General features: G+C 43.9%; 1 protein-coding gene across 1 annotated transcript in view; it reads right to left on the bottom strand.

The window, feature by feature from the left end:
- Window positions 1-7,524, bottom strand: part of CLVS2 (clavesin 2) — a 56,581-nt gene extending 49,057 nt beyond the window's left edge. Inside the window, exon 1 of the mRNA XM_038132670.1 lies at window positions 6,673-7,524. Within this exon, the coding sequence (XP_037988598.1) occupies window positions 6,673-7,061 (389 nt within the window). The 5' untranslated portion in view covers window positions 7,062-7,524. The remainder of the gene's footprint in view (window positions 1-6,672) is intronic.
- Between the last annotated feature and the right edge of the window lie 9,619 nt (window positions 7,525-17,143).

Here is a 17,143-nt window from a genome sequence, read left to right as displayed (position 1 = left end):
AAGCCAGAAATATAAACCTGGTGTGGTAGATGAAATCATAGGTGGTGCAAAACACTGAGTGTTGAAAGTATCGGCTAAGCAGCTCAAGCAAAAAACCATGATTGAAGAAACTGCACAGAAGCTTTCACACAGCACAGAGTTATTTGTGTAAAGACTCCTCTTTAATCCATACCAGCTCCATGTTGTCCAACATTTCACCTCACTGCTACCACTAGGATGCACAGGCTCTGCCACAAAATACTCTCCACCCCTGGCTGGACTTTGGAGAAATCAAAATCCTACATAAAAATAAGATGTACAAAATTACTCTGGATTTTGTTGCTGAAACTTTGGTTCCACACTGAAATTACTTTCCATACAGATACAGAAATATGACCAATCAAAAGTGAGAAAAACAGGACAAGCTAGTGAGTGTGAAATATATTTGGTCCAAGGCAGCTTTGACTGTCTTTCTAATTTGAAGGAAAAGAAAAAAAAAAAGAAAATATTAGCCTTTAATTTGAAGAGACTATGGTGTACAGTCGGAGGGGAAGATGGTTCTGTTTTATTCTAACCAATCTGTGCTAAGTAAAAACATGTACTTAAGGAACAGCAAGCCACTCATTTTGCCCTGGCACCAGTTTTTTAATGACTTGCCCCAGCGCTGTCAGATATGCAGGGTGTGCTGGGCCCAATTGGCTGCAGTGCATGTTCTGTAGCAGCCTGAAGTTCAGCTGTGAATAAATAAATCCTAATTTATGGCTAAATCCAGTTGCATTCACTTGTTTAAGCATACTCTTATGGGACATATTGTAGCTAGCAAGATATTACTAATTGCTAGGATAATCAAGAACTCACAGTTAATTTAAATGGATTTAATGCCTTCTATTTATAGAACCATGCTTAATTCAATGGAAAACTTGGACAAGTTTTTTAGTCCTGTTATTAATGCAATAACAAATGCTGGAAATATGTTATCACATATATAATGCACTCTTAATGTTCCTTTTTTACGTGAGTCCTAGTTCGAGATGGACTGAAACAGGGACTGGTGTGCAAGACATATTCTGCTACCTCTTGAAAATTTTCATTCAGGTTGACTTGAAAGCAATAGAGCCTGAGAAGGTGTGACAAGTGAACAGCCACACTGACAGTGATTCTTTCAAATGCTTTGGGACAGCTACCATTTCTACCCTAAGAGTGATACAGCTTTCGAGGGAAATGCCTCACTGGGGCCTTTATTTGTCAAGAACAGAAGACCTCAAACAATTCACTGAGCATTCCACTCTCTTATAATTTAACAGTGGCAGCAATTTCCCTTCTACTGAAAAGTCATATGAGATATTTATTTTTTTTGTGGGACATGAACAGATTCAATGTATTTCCAAGGATTTCTGGGGAAAACAGTCTAGAAGACATGGCTGTCAACTCTCGGTAATACTTCACCAGGACCTTTCACCTTTACCTCGAAGTTATGTGGTCTATGTATATCCTCTTCAATGCATCCACTGTGATCTCCACCAGGCCAAGAGAAGGAGAGGAGAGGAGAGGAGAGGAGAGGAGAGGAGAGGAGAGGAGAGGAGAGGAGAGGAGAGGAGAGGAGAGGAGAGGAGAGGAGAGGAGAGGAGAGGAGAGGAGAGGAGAGGAGAGGAGAGGAGAGGAGAGGAGAGGAGAGGAGAGGAGAGGAGAGGAGAGGAGAGGAGAGGAGAGGAGAGGAGAGGAGAGGAGAGGAGAGGAGAGGAGAGGAGAGGAGAGGAGAGGAGAGGAGAGGAGAGAAGAGAAGAGAAGAGAAGAGAAGAGAAGAGAAGAGAAGAGAAGAGAAGAGAAGAGAAGAGAAGAGAAGAGAAGAGAAGAGAAGAGAAGAGAAGAGAAGAGAAGAGAAGAGAAGAGAAGAGAAGAGAAGAGAAGAGAAGAGAAGAGAAGAGAAGAGAAGAGAAGAGAAGAGAAGAGAAGAGAAGAGAAGAGGACAGGGAGAATGCAGGGTACAGATGTCTCATGTCAAACTCAGCTGTGTCAGCTGTTTTCAATACCTTATGCTCTTGATGATGAGTGGCATCAACCATATCATCTGTTTAACCAGATTCTGGTTCCAGTCAATTCACTTTTGCCCTGAATAACAGATAATGTGATTCAGCAGAGTTGCCCTACTATCTCTATGGCTATTTGTCATGTCCTCCCTAAAAGAAAGCAATTCGAAGTAATTTTCAGAATTAGGACTGAATGGCATGAATCTGCCTCTCAGGATGTGAACTAGAAGAGATAAATAGTAAGTCTCCTTTGCTTAAATTTGAGCCATATGTCTCTTGAAGGTCTGAAACACATAAAGAATGCACAGTCTGTATTTTAAGCTCCTCACCATTTGGACAAAAAAAAGAAAAAAAAAGGCTTCTGTCAAATGAGCTCTTGTGCCACTGTGATTTAAAAGAGAAAGCTGATCAAGTCTCTGAGCCATCATCCCATCTCTAAGGTACTGTTCTGGCTCAATATTTTTAGAATTTCACCAAAACAAGAGCCCTCAAGATACACAAAGGGGTACTTTGAAATGATGCCTCATATCTCCTTGGTTTGTCAGTCTGTGTACAGATTTAAATGCTGAGAAGATGGGGGATTGAAAGTTCTCTTATGGCTATTCTGCTTAAATAGTGGCAGCATGCCTTGAGGATATCTTATTCTAAATACAAAAAGCACTACCGCTGTTACAAAAAATGCAAAGAAAATATAGAAATAGTTTCAAGTATTTTACCAGATTAGCTTTTAGGTTCAGATTTAATACCATTCATTATGCCACATATTAGCCCAGTGGCTAACAGTCACAGCCACAAATGAAGATTCAGCTGATCTAAATTTTACATTGATCATAAAGCCTCCCTAGCCAAAACCCCTACAGTCTAAATACAGGTGATGATAGGCAGACAGGGATACCTGGGAGGAAACTAGGAAACAATAAAACAGCATCAGTCAGCAGGAGTAACTGTAGCAAAAATGACAGTGTTTACACTAGTCAATAGTTATCATTTGGAAGATATAACTTCCAAACAAAAATTGACTCTGCTAAACAGTTGGGTTGTTTTACTGTTAATATGCTACTACTCTTAGCATTGCTATTTATTTTGTCATGCTGCTTCCATCAGACTTTGAAAAATACCTTGCCATCTTGCCTGTTGTTTATGATGAGCTGAGGAGCAGACCATAGCTCCTCATAGCTACAGAAGTTACATTTTCATTTAACAGGGGGAAAAGTTTCCAGCACTTGTGCACGTGAAAGCCCAGTTTTGAAAGCAAACCCGTGGACTCCGTCTTTGCCCTGCTGTAAACTGTCTGATGCAACAGCAGAACCAGCAGTAAATGAGCGCAGGGGATTTCCATACTCACTGAGAATGGTGTGAGCTGGCTGGGTCACTGTGACACCGACAGAACTAGGTACCTTTTCACTTTTCTAATGCACTTTCTAGGGAAAAACCTGATATAATTAATACCAGAACGGTTTCAAACACAAAGCATCAAAATAGACTGATATTCCTGGGTAACCTGAGTCCAGGTGCCAGGAAGCATACACAAGACAATCCATGACAAGACATCCCTTGCAGCTGAAAGCTAAAGTTAATTGCACTGTTAACTGAAAAAAAACTTCACCAGCTGGACACATTAGGGGAAAGGGAGTCTTCAAATGCACATAGACACCTACAAGCCAAATGTAGTTAAGAATCAACAATCTGGAAGCTAATAGGGAAGGCTGATCCCTCCCTGAGTGCTATCCAGCTTCCTGGCAGGAATGCCAGTGACCTTCATTTTCCCCATAGAACAGACAGGGTGGAGAGTTAGGCTGGGTCACACTGGAAAACTGCTGGGCTACTGAGCCCATTATCTTTCACCTTTCCTTTTTTGTTTGTTTGTTTTAAATACATGTCTGATTGGGTTGTTCAGATGGCAGGACATCTGGTACAGTTTTCAGGCCCTGCTTTAATTTAATGATTTCACATCTAGTACACAGGCTTGTTTTACCACAGAAATTTTTTGCCTCCCACACTTTTCTTTCTAATTGGAACTATGCAAATCATAGGCTGAGAGTGCTATATAAATCATCTCTAGTATGTCTGCTATTCATTTAAATAACAAATTGGAACTTTTTTTTTCCTAATTGTTACATCCTGGCCATAATAATTTGCACATATATGATAAAAGTGGAGGTTTGCTGTGCTCTATTAACTTAGTTTATGAAGCACACAAAGAGAGCCTAACCAGACAGGCTTCAGTAAGTAATCCTCCTATTGTTGCTGTAAAAGGAACACTGGGTTATGTACTGCAATATCTCAAGTCAGCTAAGGCATAAGCTTGAGACATAGTGCATGGCAGCCCAGGCATAAGTTCCACAGTGCTCCCCAGGTTCAGCCACTGAGCATCAGATAAGGGAAGGCACTTAATTAATTAGAAAAGAAAGTGACCTAGCTCCATTCCCAGATGTGTCACTGACTCGTCATGTGCCTCGCTGCAAGCCACTCCCCGCAGCTGGGCTTCAGCTCTCTCTGCTTTGTCTGAGTGGTCTGCCTGAAAACAAATCCCTCGCTCGGGAGGAGGGGCGTGCCGTGAGCATGCAGCGCTCCAAAGCAGTAGGCACCCAATTGCAAACACGTCCATTAAGTACTCTAGCGTACCCCAGCCACTTCGGTGTCATAGCATACATAATCATACCGATAGGACTTCATGAAAAAAACCACAATAAATTCATTGCTGTGTCAGCTGAGCTCATGTACTATAAATATCAGCGTATCCAACATCAAGAAGAAAATAAACCTATTCTTTCTACACGGCAATTATTATTTTAAATGCTACTTTATCTCTGCATTTGAATTCTTGGTATTCTTTTGACTAGGATCAAGTCAAGTAATATGACAAGTGTCACACAAAGCTTTAGGATTTTTCCATTAATAAGAAACAACAGTATACAGTAGGTCGCGCTACCTTTAACAAGGGAACTTCTTCATCATAGACGTACAACTTATAAATAAAAGTCCTAAACATGTGTTTCTTTGCTAATTCTTCTTTCAGGGATTTTTAAGAGTTTGTGGAGTCGTTTTTAAAATTAAAAGTTGACCTGGTCCTTATGTGGGAAACAAAGAAGGTTCTTATCTGGGAAAGGAGACACTCTCAGTGAGTCCTTAGCCTCATCACCACTGCTCTTCCCTCAGCTTTTATGGTCCACCTGCTAGAAAAGCAAAGCAGAAAAAGGACACAGGCCCCAGCTCTGCATATATTCATCCACCTTTTCTAGTCATTACCCTGGCTGTGGGCAGTTTTGATTTGTGCCAGACAGCTTTCTCCCAGTCCCAAGACTTGATTTCATGGGTTAGCAAGGGACAGGAAACTTCTGCCACAGACAGTGTGGGTGTGGCTGGCATGGCTGAAGGAGAGGAAAGCCAAGGTGGGCCAGCATCCCTCTGGAGAGAAGCCTGTCCATAGCTGTAACACCAGCTGGGGCAGGGAGCTGTGGGAATGCTCCCTGTGATGGCAATCCACACAGCCCGCAAGAGGACAGCTAAACAAACACCTGAAGGGCAAAGTTAAACATGCCTCTCCCCCAGATTTTGTCCTTTTTATCCATGCTGACAGTTGTTTGAATCCCCCAAAGTTTCAAAGTAGCTGAGCTGAGGAAACCTGCACTGAGCACTGAGCACTATGTTGACGGCAATAAGGATGGCAACTTACAAGATTTTAAGTTTTCTCACTAAAAAGTGAGAAAACAGATCCTAAACCTGCACTCAGGTTGGGAGCCAAAGAAAACAGTGCAGTGCTCACAGAAGCAGGTTTTAGAGAGTTTAAATGTACTGAAATCAAGCCATTTTTGTGGGTATAATTTTAGACTGCAGGAGAAACTGAGCGTGACTCTCCCACAATGTATTTAGAATAAACAAATAGTGTGACATAATATCAAGCCAATTGCTAAAAAGGGCCTTGATGTGAGACAGTTCTTGGGTCACCCTACTAAATCATCTCCAGGTTAAAGTAGTCCCAAAAAAAAGATCAGAAAGTGTTCTAGACACCAGTTTTCCATTTGCTGTCAAAGCTTTGTGTACTCGGATTATTATGCAGAGAATTGACATTGGGAGCAGCATGAGTGGAAAAAGAAGTGGTTACAGGAACTTCCATCCTGGCATTTCTAGGTGGCTCAGGAAGAGCTTTCTTCAGCGGAGGGAAAGGATTCAGAGTCTCAGCTTCCTGCACAGGCAAACTTTTCAGCTTAAAAGCCATACTCTTGTTCTACACACAGCATCTCCCACTTTCTCCCATGGCACCTGAGCAGCTCTGTGTATGCTGAAACAGAAAGACCAGCCGAGAGTGCAACCAGCCTTTGTCTGGGGGATAAGCACATCATCTACGTGCCAGCTCACTTCGGCTGAGGGGAGGCAGAAGGGTGTAAACCTCCTAGCAGACAGTTGAGAAGAGCACTCCAGCAGCGTCTACCTGCCTCCCAAAATTCACACCCCAAAGGATGAGCTGCTTGGAAGGACTCTAAGCTACAAAACGTATTTCTCCTTTATTATCTCCCTCTGCCTTCCAGGCTGCTGCCCAGCCCCCTGTGGGCAGCGCCGGGTGTGTCCCTGCTGCCCACCCTCTCTCTCTCTGCGCTGGCACCGCTTTCCCACACATTTCCCTTGGAGAGAAGGGGTTGAGGTGGGATAGTGCCTCTGCTTTTACCTGCTCTGGTCCCAGTTGGCAGCAAAAAGGACGAGAATCTTCCTGCCGTAGTGGTCCAGGTTGGCCAGCCCGCCAGGGAAACCATCCTTCAGCGCTTGCTTGATGCCCGGGTCTGTGGCCTTGAAGCTCTTAAACATGTCCAGGTTCTGCTGGCGATATTCAAAGTATTGGGCCAGGAGGCGAAACGCCTCGAAGTGCTGAAACTTCCTGGCCCGCAGAAACCGCAGGATGAAGGCATCGTCGGTGCGGAGGAAGCCGATGTCCGGCCGGGTGATGACCATGTCCCGCACCTCCTGGATGTCCTGGTGCAAGGTGTCGGGGTTCTCGTTCAGCTCCAGCCGGGCTTTCTCCAGAGTCTCCGGGGAGAGACCCGCCTGCAAATGAGTCATGGCGCTGCCCTCCTCCTCCTCCCCGGCTCTGCTGCCTGTGCTCCTCAGCCTCCCGGCCGCTTGTCCCCCCGAGGCGGGGTGCCCCGGCACGGCCGGCCGCCGCTCCTCCGCCGCGCCGGGCCTCGCCCCGCCGCTCCCCGGCCCCGCCGCCGCGGCCAGTCCGTCCGCCGAGATGCGAGCGGCTCCCAGGCAGCCGGGTCCCGGGGGGGGCTGGCACCGAGACTGCCCCCGGGCTGCTGGCGGAGGCGCGTTATCTCTCTGACATAGCGCCCTCCCCGCCGCGGGGTCCAACGCGCCGCATCATCCCCGCAGCCGGTCCGCGGAGGCGCCGAAACCCGCCGGGAGCGGGGCTGCGGGCTGCCGGCTGCTGCTCACCGCCCGCCCCCGCCGGTGCCGCTGCCGGTGCGGATCTCGGGCAGGGCGGCAGCGAGAAGCCCGGTCGCTAGGCAGGGCGAGCGGCGCCCGAGGATGCTCCCCTGGCCCGGGGCTGGCAGGGGAGATGCCCTCCCCGGAGCAGCACCATTTACGTAAGATCAGCGCTCACCCCGCTTCAGAAGCGTCTCCCTGGATTTGAGGGAGGGTTAAGAAGGAAGGGAAAAAAAAAAAAAAGCTCCACCGCCACCAAACTGAAAGAAGCCAGCGAGCAGCGAGGAGGAGGAAAGCCGATCCGCAGGTACTTCGCCGGTACTGCTGCCGAAGCGCCTCCCGCTCGCCGGCGCGGAGCCCGGAAAGCCAAACGGAGCTTCGGCCTGGAGGATGCTCGTGCCCCCCTCCCGCGCCCTCCTCCGCTCCGCACCGCTCCGCTCCGCTCGCAGACGGCACCAGCCGGCGCGGGGCTGCCCGCTGCGCGGCCCCGCCTCGTGCGCGCCCCCGCTCGGGCCCGCTCCCGCTGCCGCTCGGGCGCGCCCCCGGCCGCGGAGGCAGCGCGGGGCGGGCGCTCCGCCGCTCCCCGCACCGCGCAGCGCAGCGCGACCCGCGGCGCTCCCGGCGACGGAGCTGGGCGCGTCCGCAGACCCGCGCCGCTGCCGCCGGCGCCGGGGGGGCGCGGAAGAAGATGGTGGTGGCCCGGTGCGGGGCGGTGGCCGGGGGGCTGCGGGGTCAGCGGGGCCACGCGTACGCCCCCACGGAGCGTCGCGCGGGAGCTGGACCAAGAGTCCGGTCTCGAGGTCGTGACAACAGCGAGGTGTTGTTCGTCAAGCGGTGGTTTTCCGAGTAATCCTCTCTTGTGACCGAATTTCCTAACGTGAAGCATTGTGAGCTCAAAAATCTGGGAATAAAATAAAGGAGCCCTCTTTTGAGGCCTCGTGTTGGAGGCGGCATGTCTTTAGTTGCTTTATAGTGCGAAGGGCAACAATATCTTGCTTCTGTGTGCAGAATATTTCCCTGATGAAAGATGTCTTTTCATGCAGGAAAGTTTGATGCTGCAGTCTCTTTTGGGGAAAAGTTTCCACTGAAAAGCATTTGGCCTTTGTCTGCAGGATTGGACCTTCCTGATGCAAATGCATCTGTGAAAATGAAGCTTACACAAAAGACACGGCAAACATGGGAAAGCCTGCAACATGTACCTCCTCCTCCTCCTCCTCCTTCCTATGGGAAGGGCAGCTCTTTGGTACTGCATTGGGCTCCTTTCCCAAGGTGACAAAGCCAGTGCATACAGGCTGAATTACTGAAAAGGCACTGAGGCCACTGCTCTGTTCAGAGGTTATACACCAGGGGGAATACACCAGAACAAAGTATAGGATGGGTTCGCAGGGCTCATAGAAACATTTCAGTGATATCCTGCGTGGGCTGCAGGCCATAACCAGGTGCTTGGCAGCAGGAGGGAGCCCTCTGCAGTGAACAAGGTCCAAGCAGTGAGCGATGCTTCGGTAGCAAAATTTGTGTTCTTTTGGAGGCTAAAGAGAGGTATTTTTTTTGGTTTACTGGATTTTATATGGGCTCCTGCGCTGGGATCAGACTTCCCATATGTCCTAGTTTAGGGAGAAACTTTTGGAAGGACCAGTCTAATAATGCCCAGTCATTGTGCCCCAGCTCTGTTCAATCTAAATTTCATTATGTGTTTTGAGATGTCTCACAAGAGAGAAAGATATGCTATCTATCTAAGGACTGAATCACTCTCTAAAAATGCTTATTTCTCTTTGTCTGATAAAATGACTTTAAATTACCCCCCTTTTGTAGATGTGATTCATCTGGATTGATACCTTTTTCTTAGAGCAGTTATTGCTCCTGAAATAGTTTGTGTGCTTTTTTTATTATTTTCTATTATTCTGAAATCTTCATTTCCCTTTGCTCTTACTATCTTCCTCTACATTACCTCCGCAGAGAGCCTTTCAGAATAGCAGTTCCCATCAGCCTGTGGAACAAACTGCCAGACTTTTCCTGCTATCATTTTCCATTTCTGATGCTTCTGCTCTGCCTTTTCCATTGCAACTAAGCTAATAAAAGAGTAGGTCATGTGACAAGAGCCTTAAATTCACTCGGTGCGAGGCAAGCCGCGGGCATCCAGTGTCTGGCAAAATCAAGTCCATAATCTATCCTGTCTGTGACCCTGTAGTGGGTTCACGCTGGCTGGATGCCAGACACCCACCAAAGCCACTTCTCCCTCCCCCCACCGCTGGACAGGGAAGAGAAAATATAACAAAGGGTTCATAAGTTGAGATAAGGACCAGCACTCATCAAATACTGTCATGGGCAAAACAGGCTCGAATTAGAGATATTAATTGAATTTGTTGCTAAGAAAATCAGAGCAGGATAAGGAGAAGTAAAGTAAGACCTTCTCTGCACCCTTTCCTGTTTCTCTCCTCCCCCCCAGTGCCGCAGGGAGACAGGGAATGGGGATTAGGGTCAGTTCATCACACATTGTTTCTGACACTGCTCAGGGAGAGGAGTCCTTTCCTTGCACCAGTTTGGGTCCCTCCCACAGGAGACAGTTCTCCTTGAATTTATCCAATGTGAGCCCATCCCACAGGCACAATCCTCAAACTGCAGTAATGTGGGTCCCTCTTCCACAGGGTGCAGTCCTTCAAGGACAGGCTGCTCCAGTGTGGGTCCCCCATGGGGTCACAAATCCTGCCAGGAAACCTGCTCCAGCGTGGGCACCTCTCTCCATGGGTCTGCAGTTCTTGTCAGGAGCCTGCTCCAGCACAGGCCCCCCATGGGGCCACAGCCTCTCTCAGGCATCCACCTGCTCCAGCGTGGATCTCCTCATGGGCTGCAGGTGGATTTCTGCATCGCTGTGGAGCTCCATGGGCTGCAGGGGCACAGCCTCACTCACCATGGTCTGCAACCCAGGCTGCAGAGAAATCCCAGCTCTGGTGCCTGGAGCACCTCCTGCCCCTCCTTCTGCACTGACCGTGGTGTCACAGGGCTGTTCCTCCCACATACTCTCACTCTGACTCTGCTCTTCTCTGGCCACAATGACAACTGCACAGAAACTTTTTTGCCTCCTGTTAAATCTGTTATCCCAGAGGCATCACCACCATTTCTGGTGGGCCACAGCACGTCCATCCTGGAGCTGACTGGCATTGGCTCTGCTGGACATGGGGGAAGCTTCTGGAAGCTTCTGACAGAAGCCATCCCTGTAGCTCCCCTGCTACCAAAACCTGGCTGTACAAACCCAATACAGACTTCTATAACCCAATCCTTAATCTGCTTTAGTTTTGTTTTGCAAATGAAAATATAACACCTATACTAGATTTTCTCCTTTACTCCAGAGTATATTCACTGAATAGACAAAAGAAGCAAGCTAGTCAAAATTAAAAAGTTAAAAATTTTGATAGGAAAGGCTATTTCTAAAGGTTCTTAATTAAAAAAAACCACACACACACAAAAAACCCTACAAATAAACAAACAACAACAACAAAAAAGGATAATTTATCTGGAAACTTTCATTATCGTTCCATTTTTTGGTTTTCCCCTTTTGACCACATTTAAGGCAATCTTCTTACCATTTTTAAAATTTAAGAACATCCAAACAATACAGGGAAAAGTATGAAGGAAGAGGATAAAGAAATATTGAAGCCAAATAAATTAATCAAAAACTCTTCATTTTCTATGCACTTCCTTTTTAAAGACAGGTTCAGTCACCATAAAAATTGTTTTAATCATGTAACAATTTCTAAATTTTACTTTGTCATATTAAAATAAGATTCACTCAACTTGAACAGCATTTCAAGAGAATCATTTTGGCAATGAATTGTTGAATGACAGATCAAAACACCCTTGTGGAGGGCAGTGTGGAGGTGGAAGGAGGTGCTTTAGCCAGCTCTTTCCTGAAGTGATTAGATTTAGGAGGTGGACACTATGAAAAGCACATGTAGCAAGGCAGCCTGAAGCACAGTAGGTGAAAGAATAAGATATTGGTCGTGTTCTATCTGAGCCACAGACAATAAAAATTTTTTTTTCAATATTTTGAGGTCTTGCATGTAAACACACAAAAGATCTGGTTTAAATATAAGTAACTTGGTAGAAGGAATAAAAAACTCTGTCATCTATAAGCAGATTTATCAAACCAATTAAATAAGATAATGAAAAAATATGTGCTTTCCAACATGTTACCCCACCTATGTCGTGAGGGGAAAAATGGAGCCACCAATGCAATTAGATGCAGCCTGCTGATGGCAGATTGTAATTTATTTATTGTGCTCATGCACTTTTCCCTCTATAAAACAGTAGGGGTGTCTGACTAAATCCATTATGTAAATCTCAGCATCTTTTCACTTGCACTTAGAAACTATTATTTTTCTTTGAGGCATTTATAGTCACTTTTCCCTGAACTTGATACAATTAAAATCCAAGTGCTCTGCAATTCTACAAGCACTGCAGTTAGGTACCTGATTTGAAATAGAACTTAAACACAAATAAGGCACAAAGGTGTTTGTGTAGGTGTTTGATATCAGAGATCTTAACTCACATTCAGAATTAAATTGTTTAAAATCAGCAATAGAGCAGTGTATTCAGGACCAAAAATAGAACGCAGAAATAAAATTTAGAAAAAGAAATAATGTTGGTGGATAAGAAAATAACCAACGCTGTATTGGTTAAGACCAATGGTATTAAGACCAACGTTGGTACCACACTTTTTCTGAACTAGTTTAAGATCCTAGACAATTCTTGGTTTTGATTTCAGAGTAACATTGTCCTCAGCATTCTGCTCTGGGCATTCCTTCAGGACAGTTGTTCACTTAGGATCAAATTTCCAAGACAGCTTGTCCTACATAGCTGTGATCTAGCTAAAAAGAGCTGAGAAATATATTTGAAAGTTCATGTAACCAGGAATGTCATCAGGCTCACATCCACTCCTCTTCAGCCGTGTTTTTGTGGGTACATATTAAGTGTGTCCTTGAAGCTTTTGAAGAGTGCTAAATACAACTTTGTCAACCTAAATCAAAACCAGCTAAATTCAAAGTCTAGATCCCATTTTCAGAATCAATTTAGAAACTTCGTTCAAACATTTTAAGAGCCTAAGAACAGCTATAGGTGGTCTGAACAAGCATCTTTGTCGGTTCATAGTGTGCCTTCAAAGTGGCTTAATGTGGAAGCCTCAAGAGCAGCATCAGCTAATGTTAGGCTCTGTGACTCCTGAAATATTTTCTTCAGTATGAGTTAATCTTTGAAGCCTGCTGTGACTTAACAAGTTCTTATACTACAACTGGGACTTAGCAACTGATTCTAAAATCATAGAATAACTATGGTCAGAAGGTATCTTAAAGATCCTCTACTTCCAACTCTCATGCCATGGGCAGGGATGCCGCCCACCAGATCAGGTTGGTCAAAGCCCTGTCCAAATGGGCCTTGAACACTTCCAGGGATGAGGCATCCATGACATTTCTGAGCAACATGTTCCAGTGTCTCATCACCCTCACAGGAGAGAATTTCTTCCTAATCTAAACCCACCTCTTTCAGTCTAATGCCATCACCCCTTGTTCTGTCACTTGTGAAAAGTAATCCTTAACCCCTGCCAAAAATCCCTCTCCAGCTCTTACAGTCCCCCTTTAGGGACTGGAAAGCTTCTATAAGGTCTTTCCAGAACCTTAATGATCTCGTTCATGACCTTGTGTCACTACAAATAACTAATAAATCTTTGCAGTTTTAATCTCAGTGGAAGCCACTTGAAGCTGAGGATCAACTCAGATCTCATTCTGTAACTAGGTGAGGTACAGGAATGCAGCTCTGTCTCGGAGCATGATGGGAGTTCTTTACTTAAGCATGTTTGTAGAAAATGTCAGGATGCTTGACCTAGAAAGTCCCATTATATCTGAAACAAAGGAACTTCTAGAGCTGAGCTCTGTAGGAAATCTGGCTGCGGCTCCAGATGCCAACTGGCTGAAAAATTGGTTTCTGAGAACAAACTAGGCATCTGTCTTTTATTCATCATCATAGGTCTCTAACAACATAAGGATAAATAGCTTTACAGGAGCCAAGGCATAGCATCAAACCCTAACCAGAGAAATATTTCAGTATGACAAGCCTACTCACAGATTCATAAAAAAAAATAAAACTGGAAGGTATTTTAAGAGATTGCCTAGTTTGTCTATCCCCCATCCTGATGGATGTTTGCCTGAATGGCATTTAAAACCTCCAGCAGCAGACACTCCACAGCTTTTCTAGACAGTCTGTCCCAGAGTTTCACTATCCATTCAGTACATTTTTTCCAATGTCGGACCTATCTATCACTTGCTGCAATGTAGCCCCCCTCCTTTTTTTTGTGTGTGTGGTTTTTTTTTGTTTTTGTTTTTTTTTTTTTTTTTTTTTTTTTTGTTTTAATCTTATCTACTGTAACTGACAGAATAATTTATTTCTTTATTTGGTGACTGGTAGAAAGTCTAAGGTAAAATCTCCTCCTTTTTTACTTGCACAGCCTTTGTTCTGGCCTTTAAAACACTTCAGATGTACATTGTGAGGGGATGGGTGTCCAGGAGGGCATTAGCATCCTGGGAATAGCATTTGGATGGGCTTTCCTTTCCTATCTACAAGAGGTCTTTATTTATGTAATCCTTACTGTTGGGGCAGATGGACTTCCAGAGGTGTAGTTGTAAGTAGCAATAATTAATCTATGATATAGAATATTTGGCATCTCACATACAGATGATACACAAAAGTAAGTGTTTCATCTCACAATCTTGCCAACACAAATATCTTAACTGCTGTATTAATTTAAGGGGAAAAAAAACTAAAATAAACAAACCAAACTTAGGTAACTGCAGGATTTTATCAAGCAAGTTCAAACATCAATTTAGTGTTAGTAAAAAAGGTATCTGGAAATGTAATGAACTTCATTGTTATATTAATGCCACATTAACTGGGAGAAAAGCACTTAGGCATATTTCACTGCTACAGAAATTTGCATCACAGAGATATGTAGGGAATAAAAGATAATGAATTCATAACTGAGCCAATACTTCCAGTAAGCTTAGTCAAACGATGAGTTAGAACACTAAACATTCCATAGTTTTGGTACCTAATTAATAGAGAATGCTGAAGAATGCTAAGGTTGGAATAAATGTACATTTTATTAAAAATGTATGAATGCAGTCCTGGAACAAAATTATTCATTAAATCATTTTTAATGCAGATATGAGAATGGCATATAAGCCTGAAAAGCTTTCGGTGATGAGCTGTGCCCTGGGTTTCTTGAATTCAATATTCAGACTTGCATCCCAAAGTAGAAGGTGATCAGTTTTGTCCTTGAACACATCCCAGCACATGCATCAGATGAATGAGAAGCACAACTTCAGATGAGATGTAGAATGACAAATCTCAGCTCTTTCATTATACTGCCATTACCTATGCCAGAATAACTGCTAATTCATGTCATCGGAAAAGCAGGTAATGTTTGGTTTGGCTGCACAAAGTGCCTGTGTTTGTGATTTCCATATGCCTCATTCTGTTTACAGCTCAGGAAGCTGAGTGCCTTCCAAGCTAGTATCAGCTATTTTCTTCAAATCCTGATGAGAGAGATACTGTAGGATGGATTCAGTGCTGTGAAGGTACTCAGAAAATTCCTTTGCCAAATCTGGGGACATGTTTTCATCTTTTTAAGTGTGGTCATGGGAAGCTTCAGTATCTCCAGCTTTAAAATCTCTCACTGAGTTTTCTTTTAGAGTTACTTACAGCTTTCATCTGACTGGAAATACTACCTTGCTTTGTTTCATGAAGAATGGTCTTCTGTTCCTGAAAATCCAGCCTTTGAAAAGTTGTCACTGGCTTATTGCTCTCCTGGCTTACTTTTCTGTCACTCTGTGTGTTTTTCTATTTATCTTGTTTAGAGCCCATTTTCTATCAAACAAGTAAGCATTTCCTATAACATCCTGGCTTCAAGCCCTTATTTCCTGTTATTTCTTTATAATATTTTTTAGTGCCTGCTTTGTCCACATGGTCAGGTGTAGGATTCACATTCTCTGAACAGAGAGAGACAATTCTCTCTCTCAGGTCTTTTCCTGGAGAAGCACAGAGGGAAAACAATTATTATCTCATTTGCTGCTCCTATGTTTTGTGAACATGTGGAATGTGTTGGAAGATTATTTACCTGAAGGAATTTGGTAATTGGATTCTGGTGTGAGTGTTTTGTTTTCTTGAGCAGTTTCTGCGAGCTGTGTCCTGGCGGTTGGTCAGGAGACAGTCATGAGATTTTGTTCAGTTGAGTGCTTGTTCAGTTTCAGTTTAGATGTAGTGTAATATAGTATAGAATAATATAATATAATAAAGTAATTAATGAGCTTTCTGATATCATTGAGTCCTCCTCATCATTCCTCTCGCCAATCGGGTGAAATTTCAATGATAGTCAGGTAACTCCGTAGCTCTGTAGTTTAAAAAATCACACATTTTATCTCTAGAGGTGGCACTTTTTACCACATCATACTTCTTGATAAGGCATGCAGGAATTTTTTTTCTCTTTAACATAGCACCTCCTGAAGGATACGTTTCCCTTGGTATGTGGTTTCATAAACAGTTCCAGAGGTACTTCTTGGTACAGCATTATTCTTAGTGTTCTCTGGGCAAGCTTAATTCAAGTCATACCTGCTGCAATAATGATATACCTGACTCTGCCAGTTGCAAGCTGGATGCAATTTCTGACATTAATCCTACAGTATCACCACACCATTTCTGGCACTGTTTGATCCCCAACATCTAGATGCAATAACAAATCTGTCATTGTTGAATTGGTTACAGCCGCTGATCAGATTACTTGGTACAAGCAGCTGGTGAGGTCTTGGTAAACATTCACATCACCCTTCCACACACAGCAGCCTTAAACGACCTCCTTTCTGTAGAAGTCGATTATTTTCTTCTACTACAACAATACTGTATGGACAGAAACATCCACTCTGATCGTAAAGGTCATAATTTATACCCTTTTGAATGACTAAGTTTGTGAATTTGGCTTGATTCTGTCAGTTACTTTGAAATATCAGAAGCTGCTTGAAAGCAAAACAATTGAATAAAGCTGAAGTCAGCCTGTTCTGTGGCAGCATTTTCAGCTTGTTCAGCAAAAAGTACTTGCACTCCATCACAGCACAAATACTTCAGTCACAAGATAATGTAACTACCATAAGCTCTCTTTAGTAATATAATTTCATTACGATTTTCTAGTTTTCTCCTTTCTTTGAAAACTTGGTACATCATCCACATATTTTGTGATTTTCTATTTTGTTTTTAGAAAATACCATGAAGGATGAAGAAGCTTTCTGCCTTTTAAATTTGTCTCTAGCCTTTTTTCCTTTGGTTAAAGAATTCAGGCTGTTTGAGAGCTTCATCTATTTACTAAGTCAAAAAAACAGATTGCACCCAAAAGCTATCGAGTGGCAAAATTGCCTTTTGCTGTAACTTGTTTCAAAATAAATGGAGCCATTGAAAGTCATTAAACCAGAAGGGGATGAAAGGTGGCCTTATTTTCTAAACTTACACACATGGAGAGCTTGTTGTCACACCATCTTACAGACAGTAATGGTAGCAGGCAACAAAAATTCAGTTTTCTTTGAAAACACTGATGGAAACAGCTCAATGCTAACAAATGTAGACACTTTAGGTTTTGGAAATTAAGTTCATTCTGCTACTGCTGCAGGTGATTTGATTTTAGTACC

This window comes from Motacilla alba, chromosome 3 (assembly GCF_015832195.1).
Source record: "Motacilla alba alba isolate MOTALB_02 chromosome 3, Motacilla_alba_V1.0_pri, whole genome shotgun sequence".
Taxonomy (NCBI): Eukaryota; Metazoa; Chordata; class Aves; order Passeriformes; family Motacillidae; genus Motacilla; species Motacilla alba.
The sequence above is the reverse complement of the archived record's forward strand: the minus strand, read 5'-3'. Positions and strand labels throughout refer to the sequence as shown.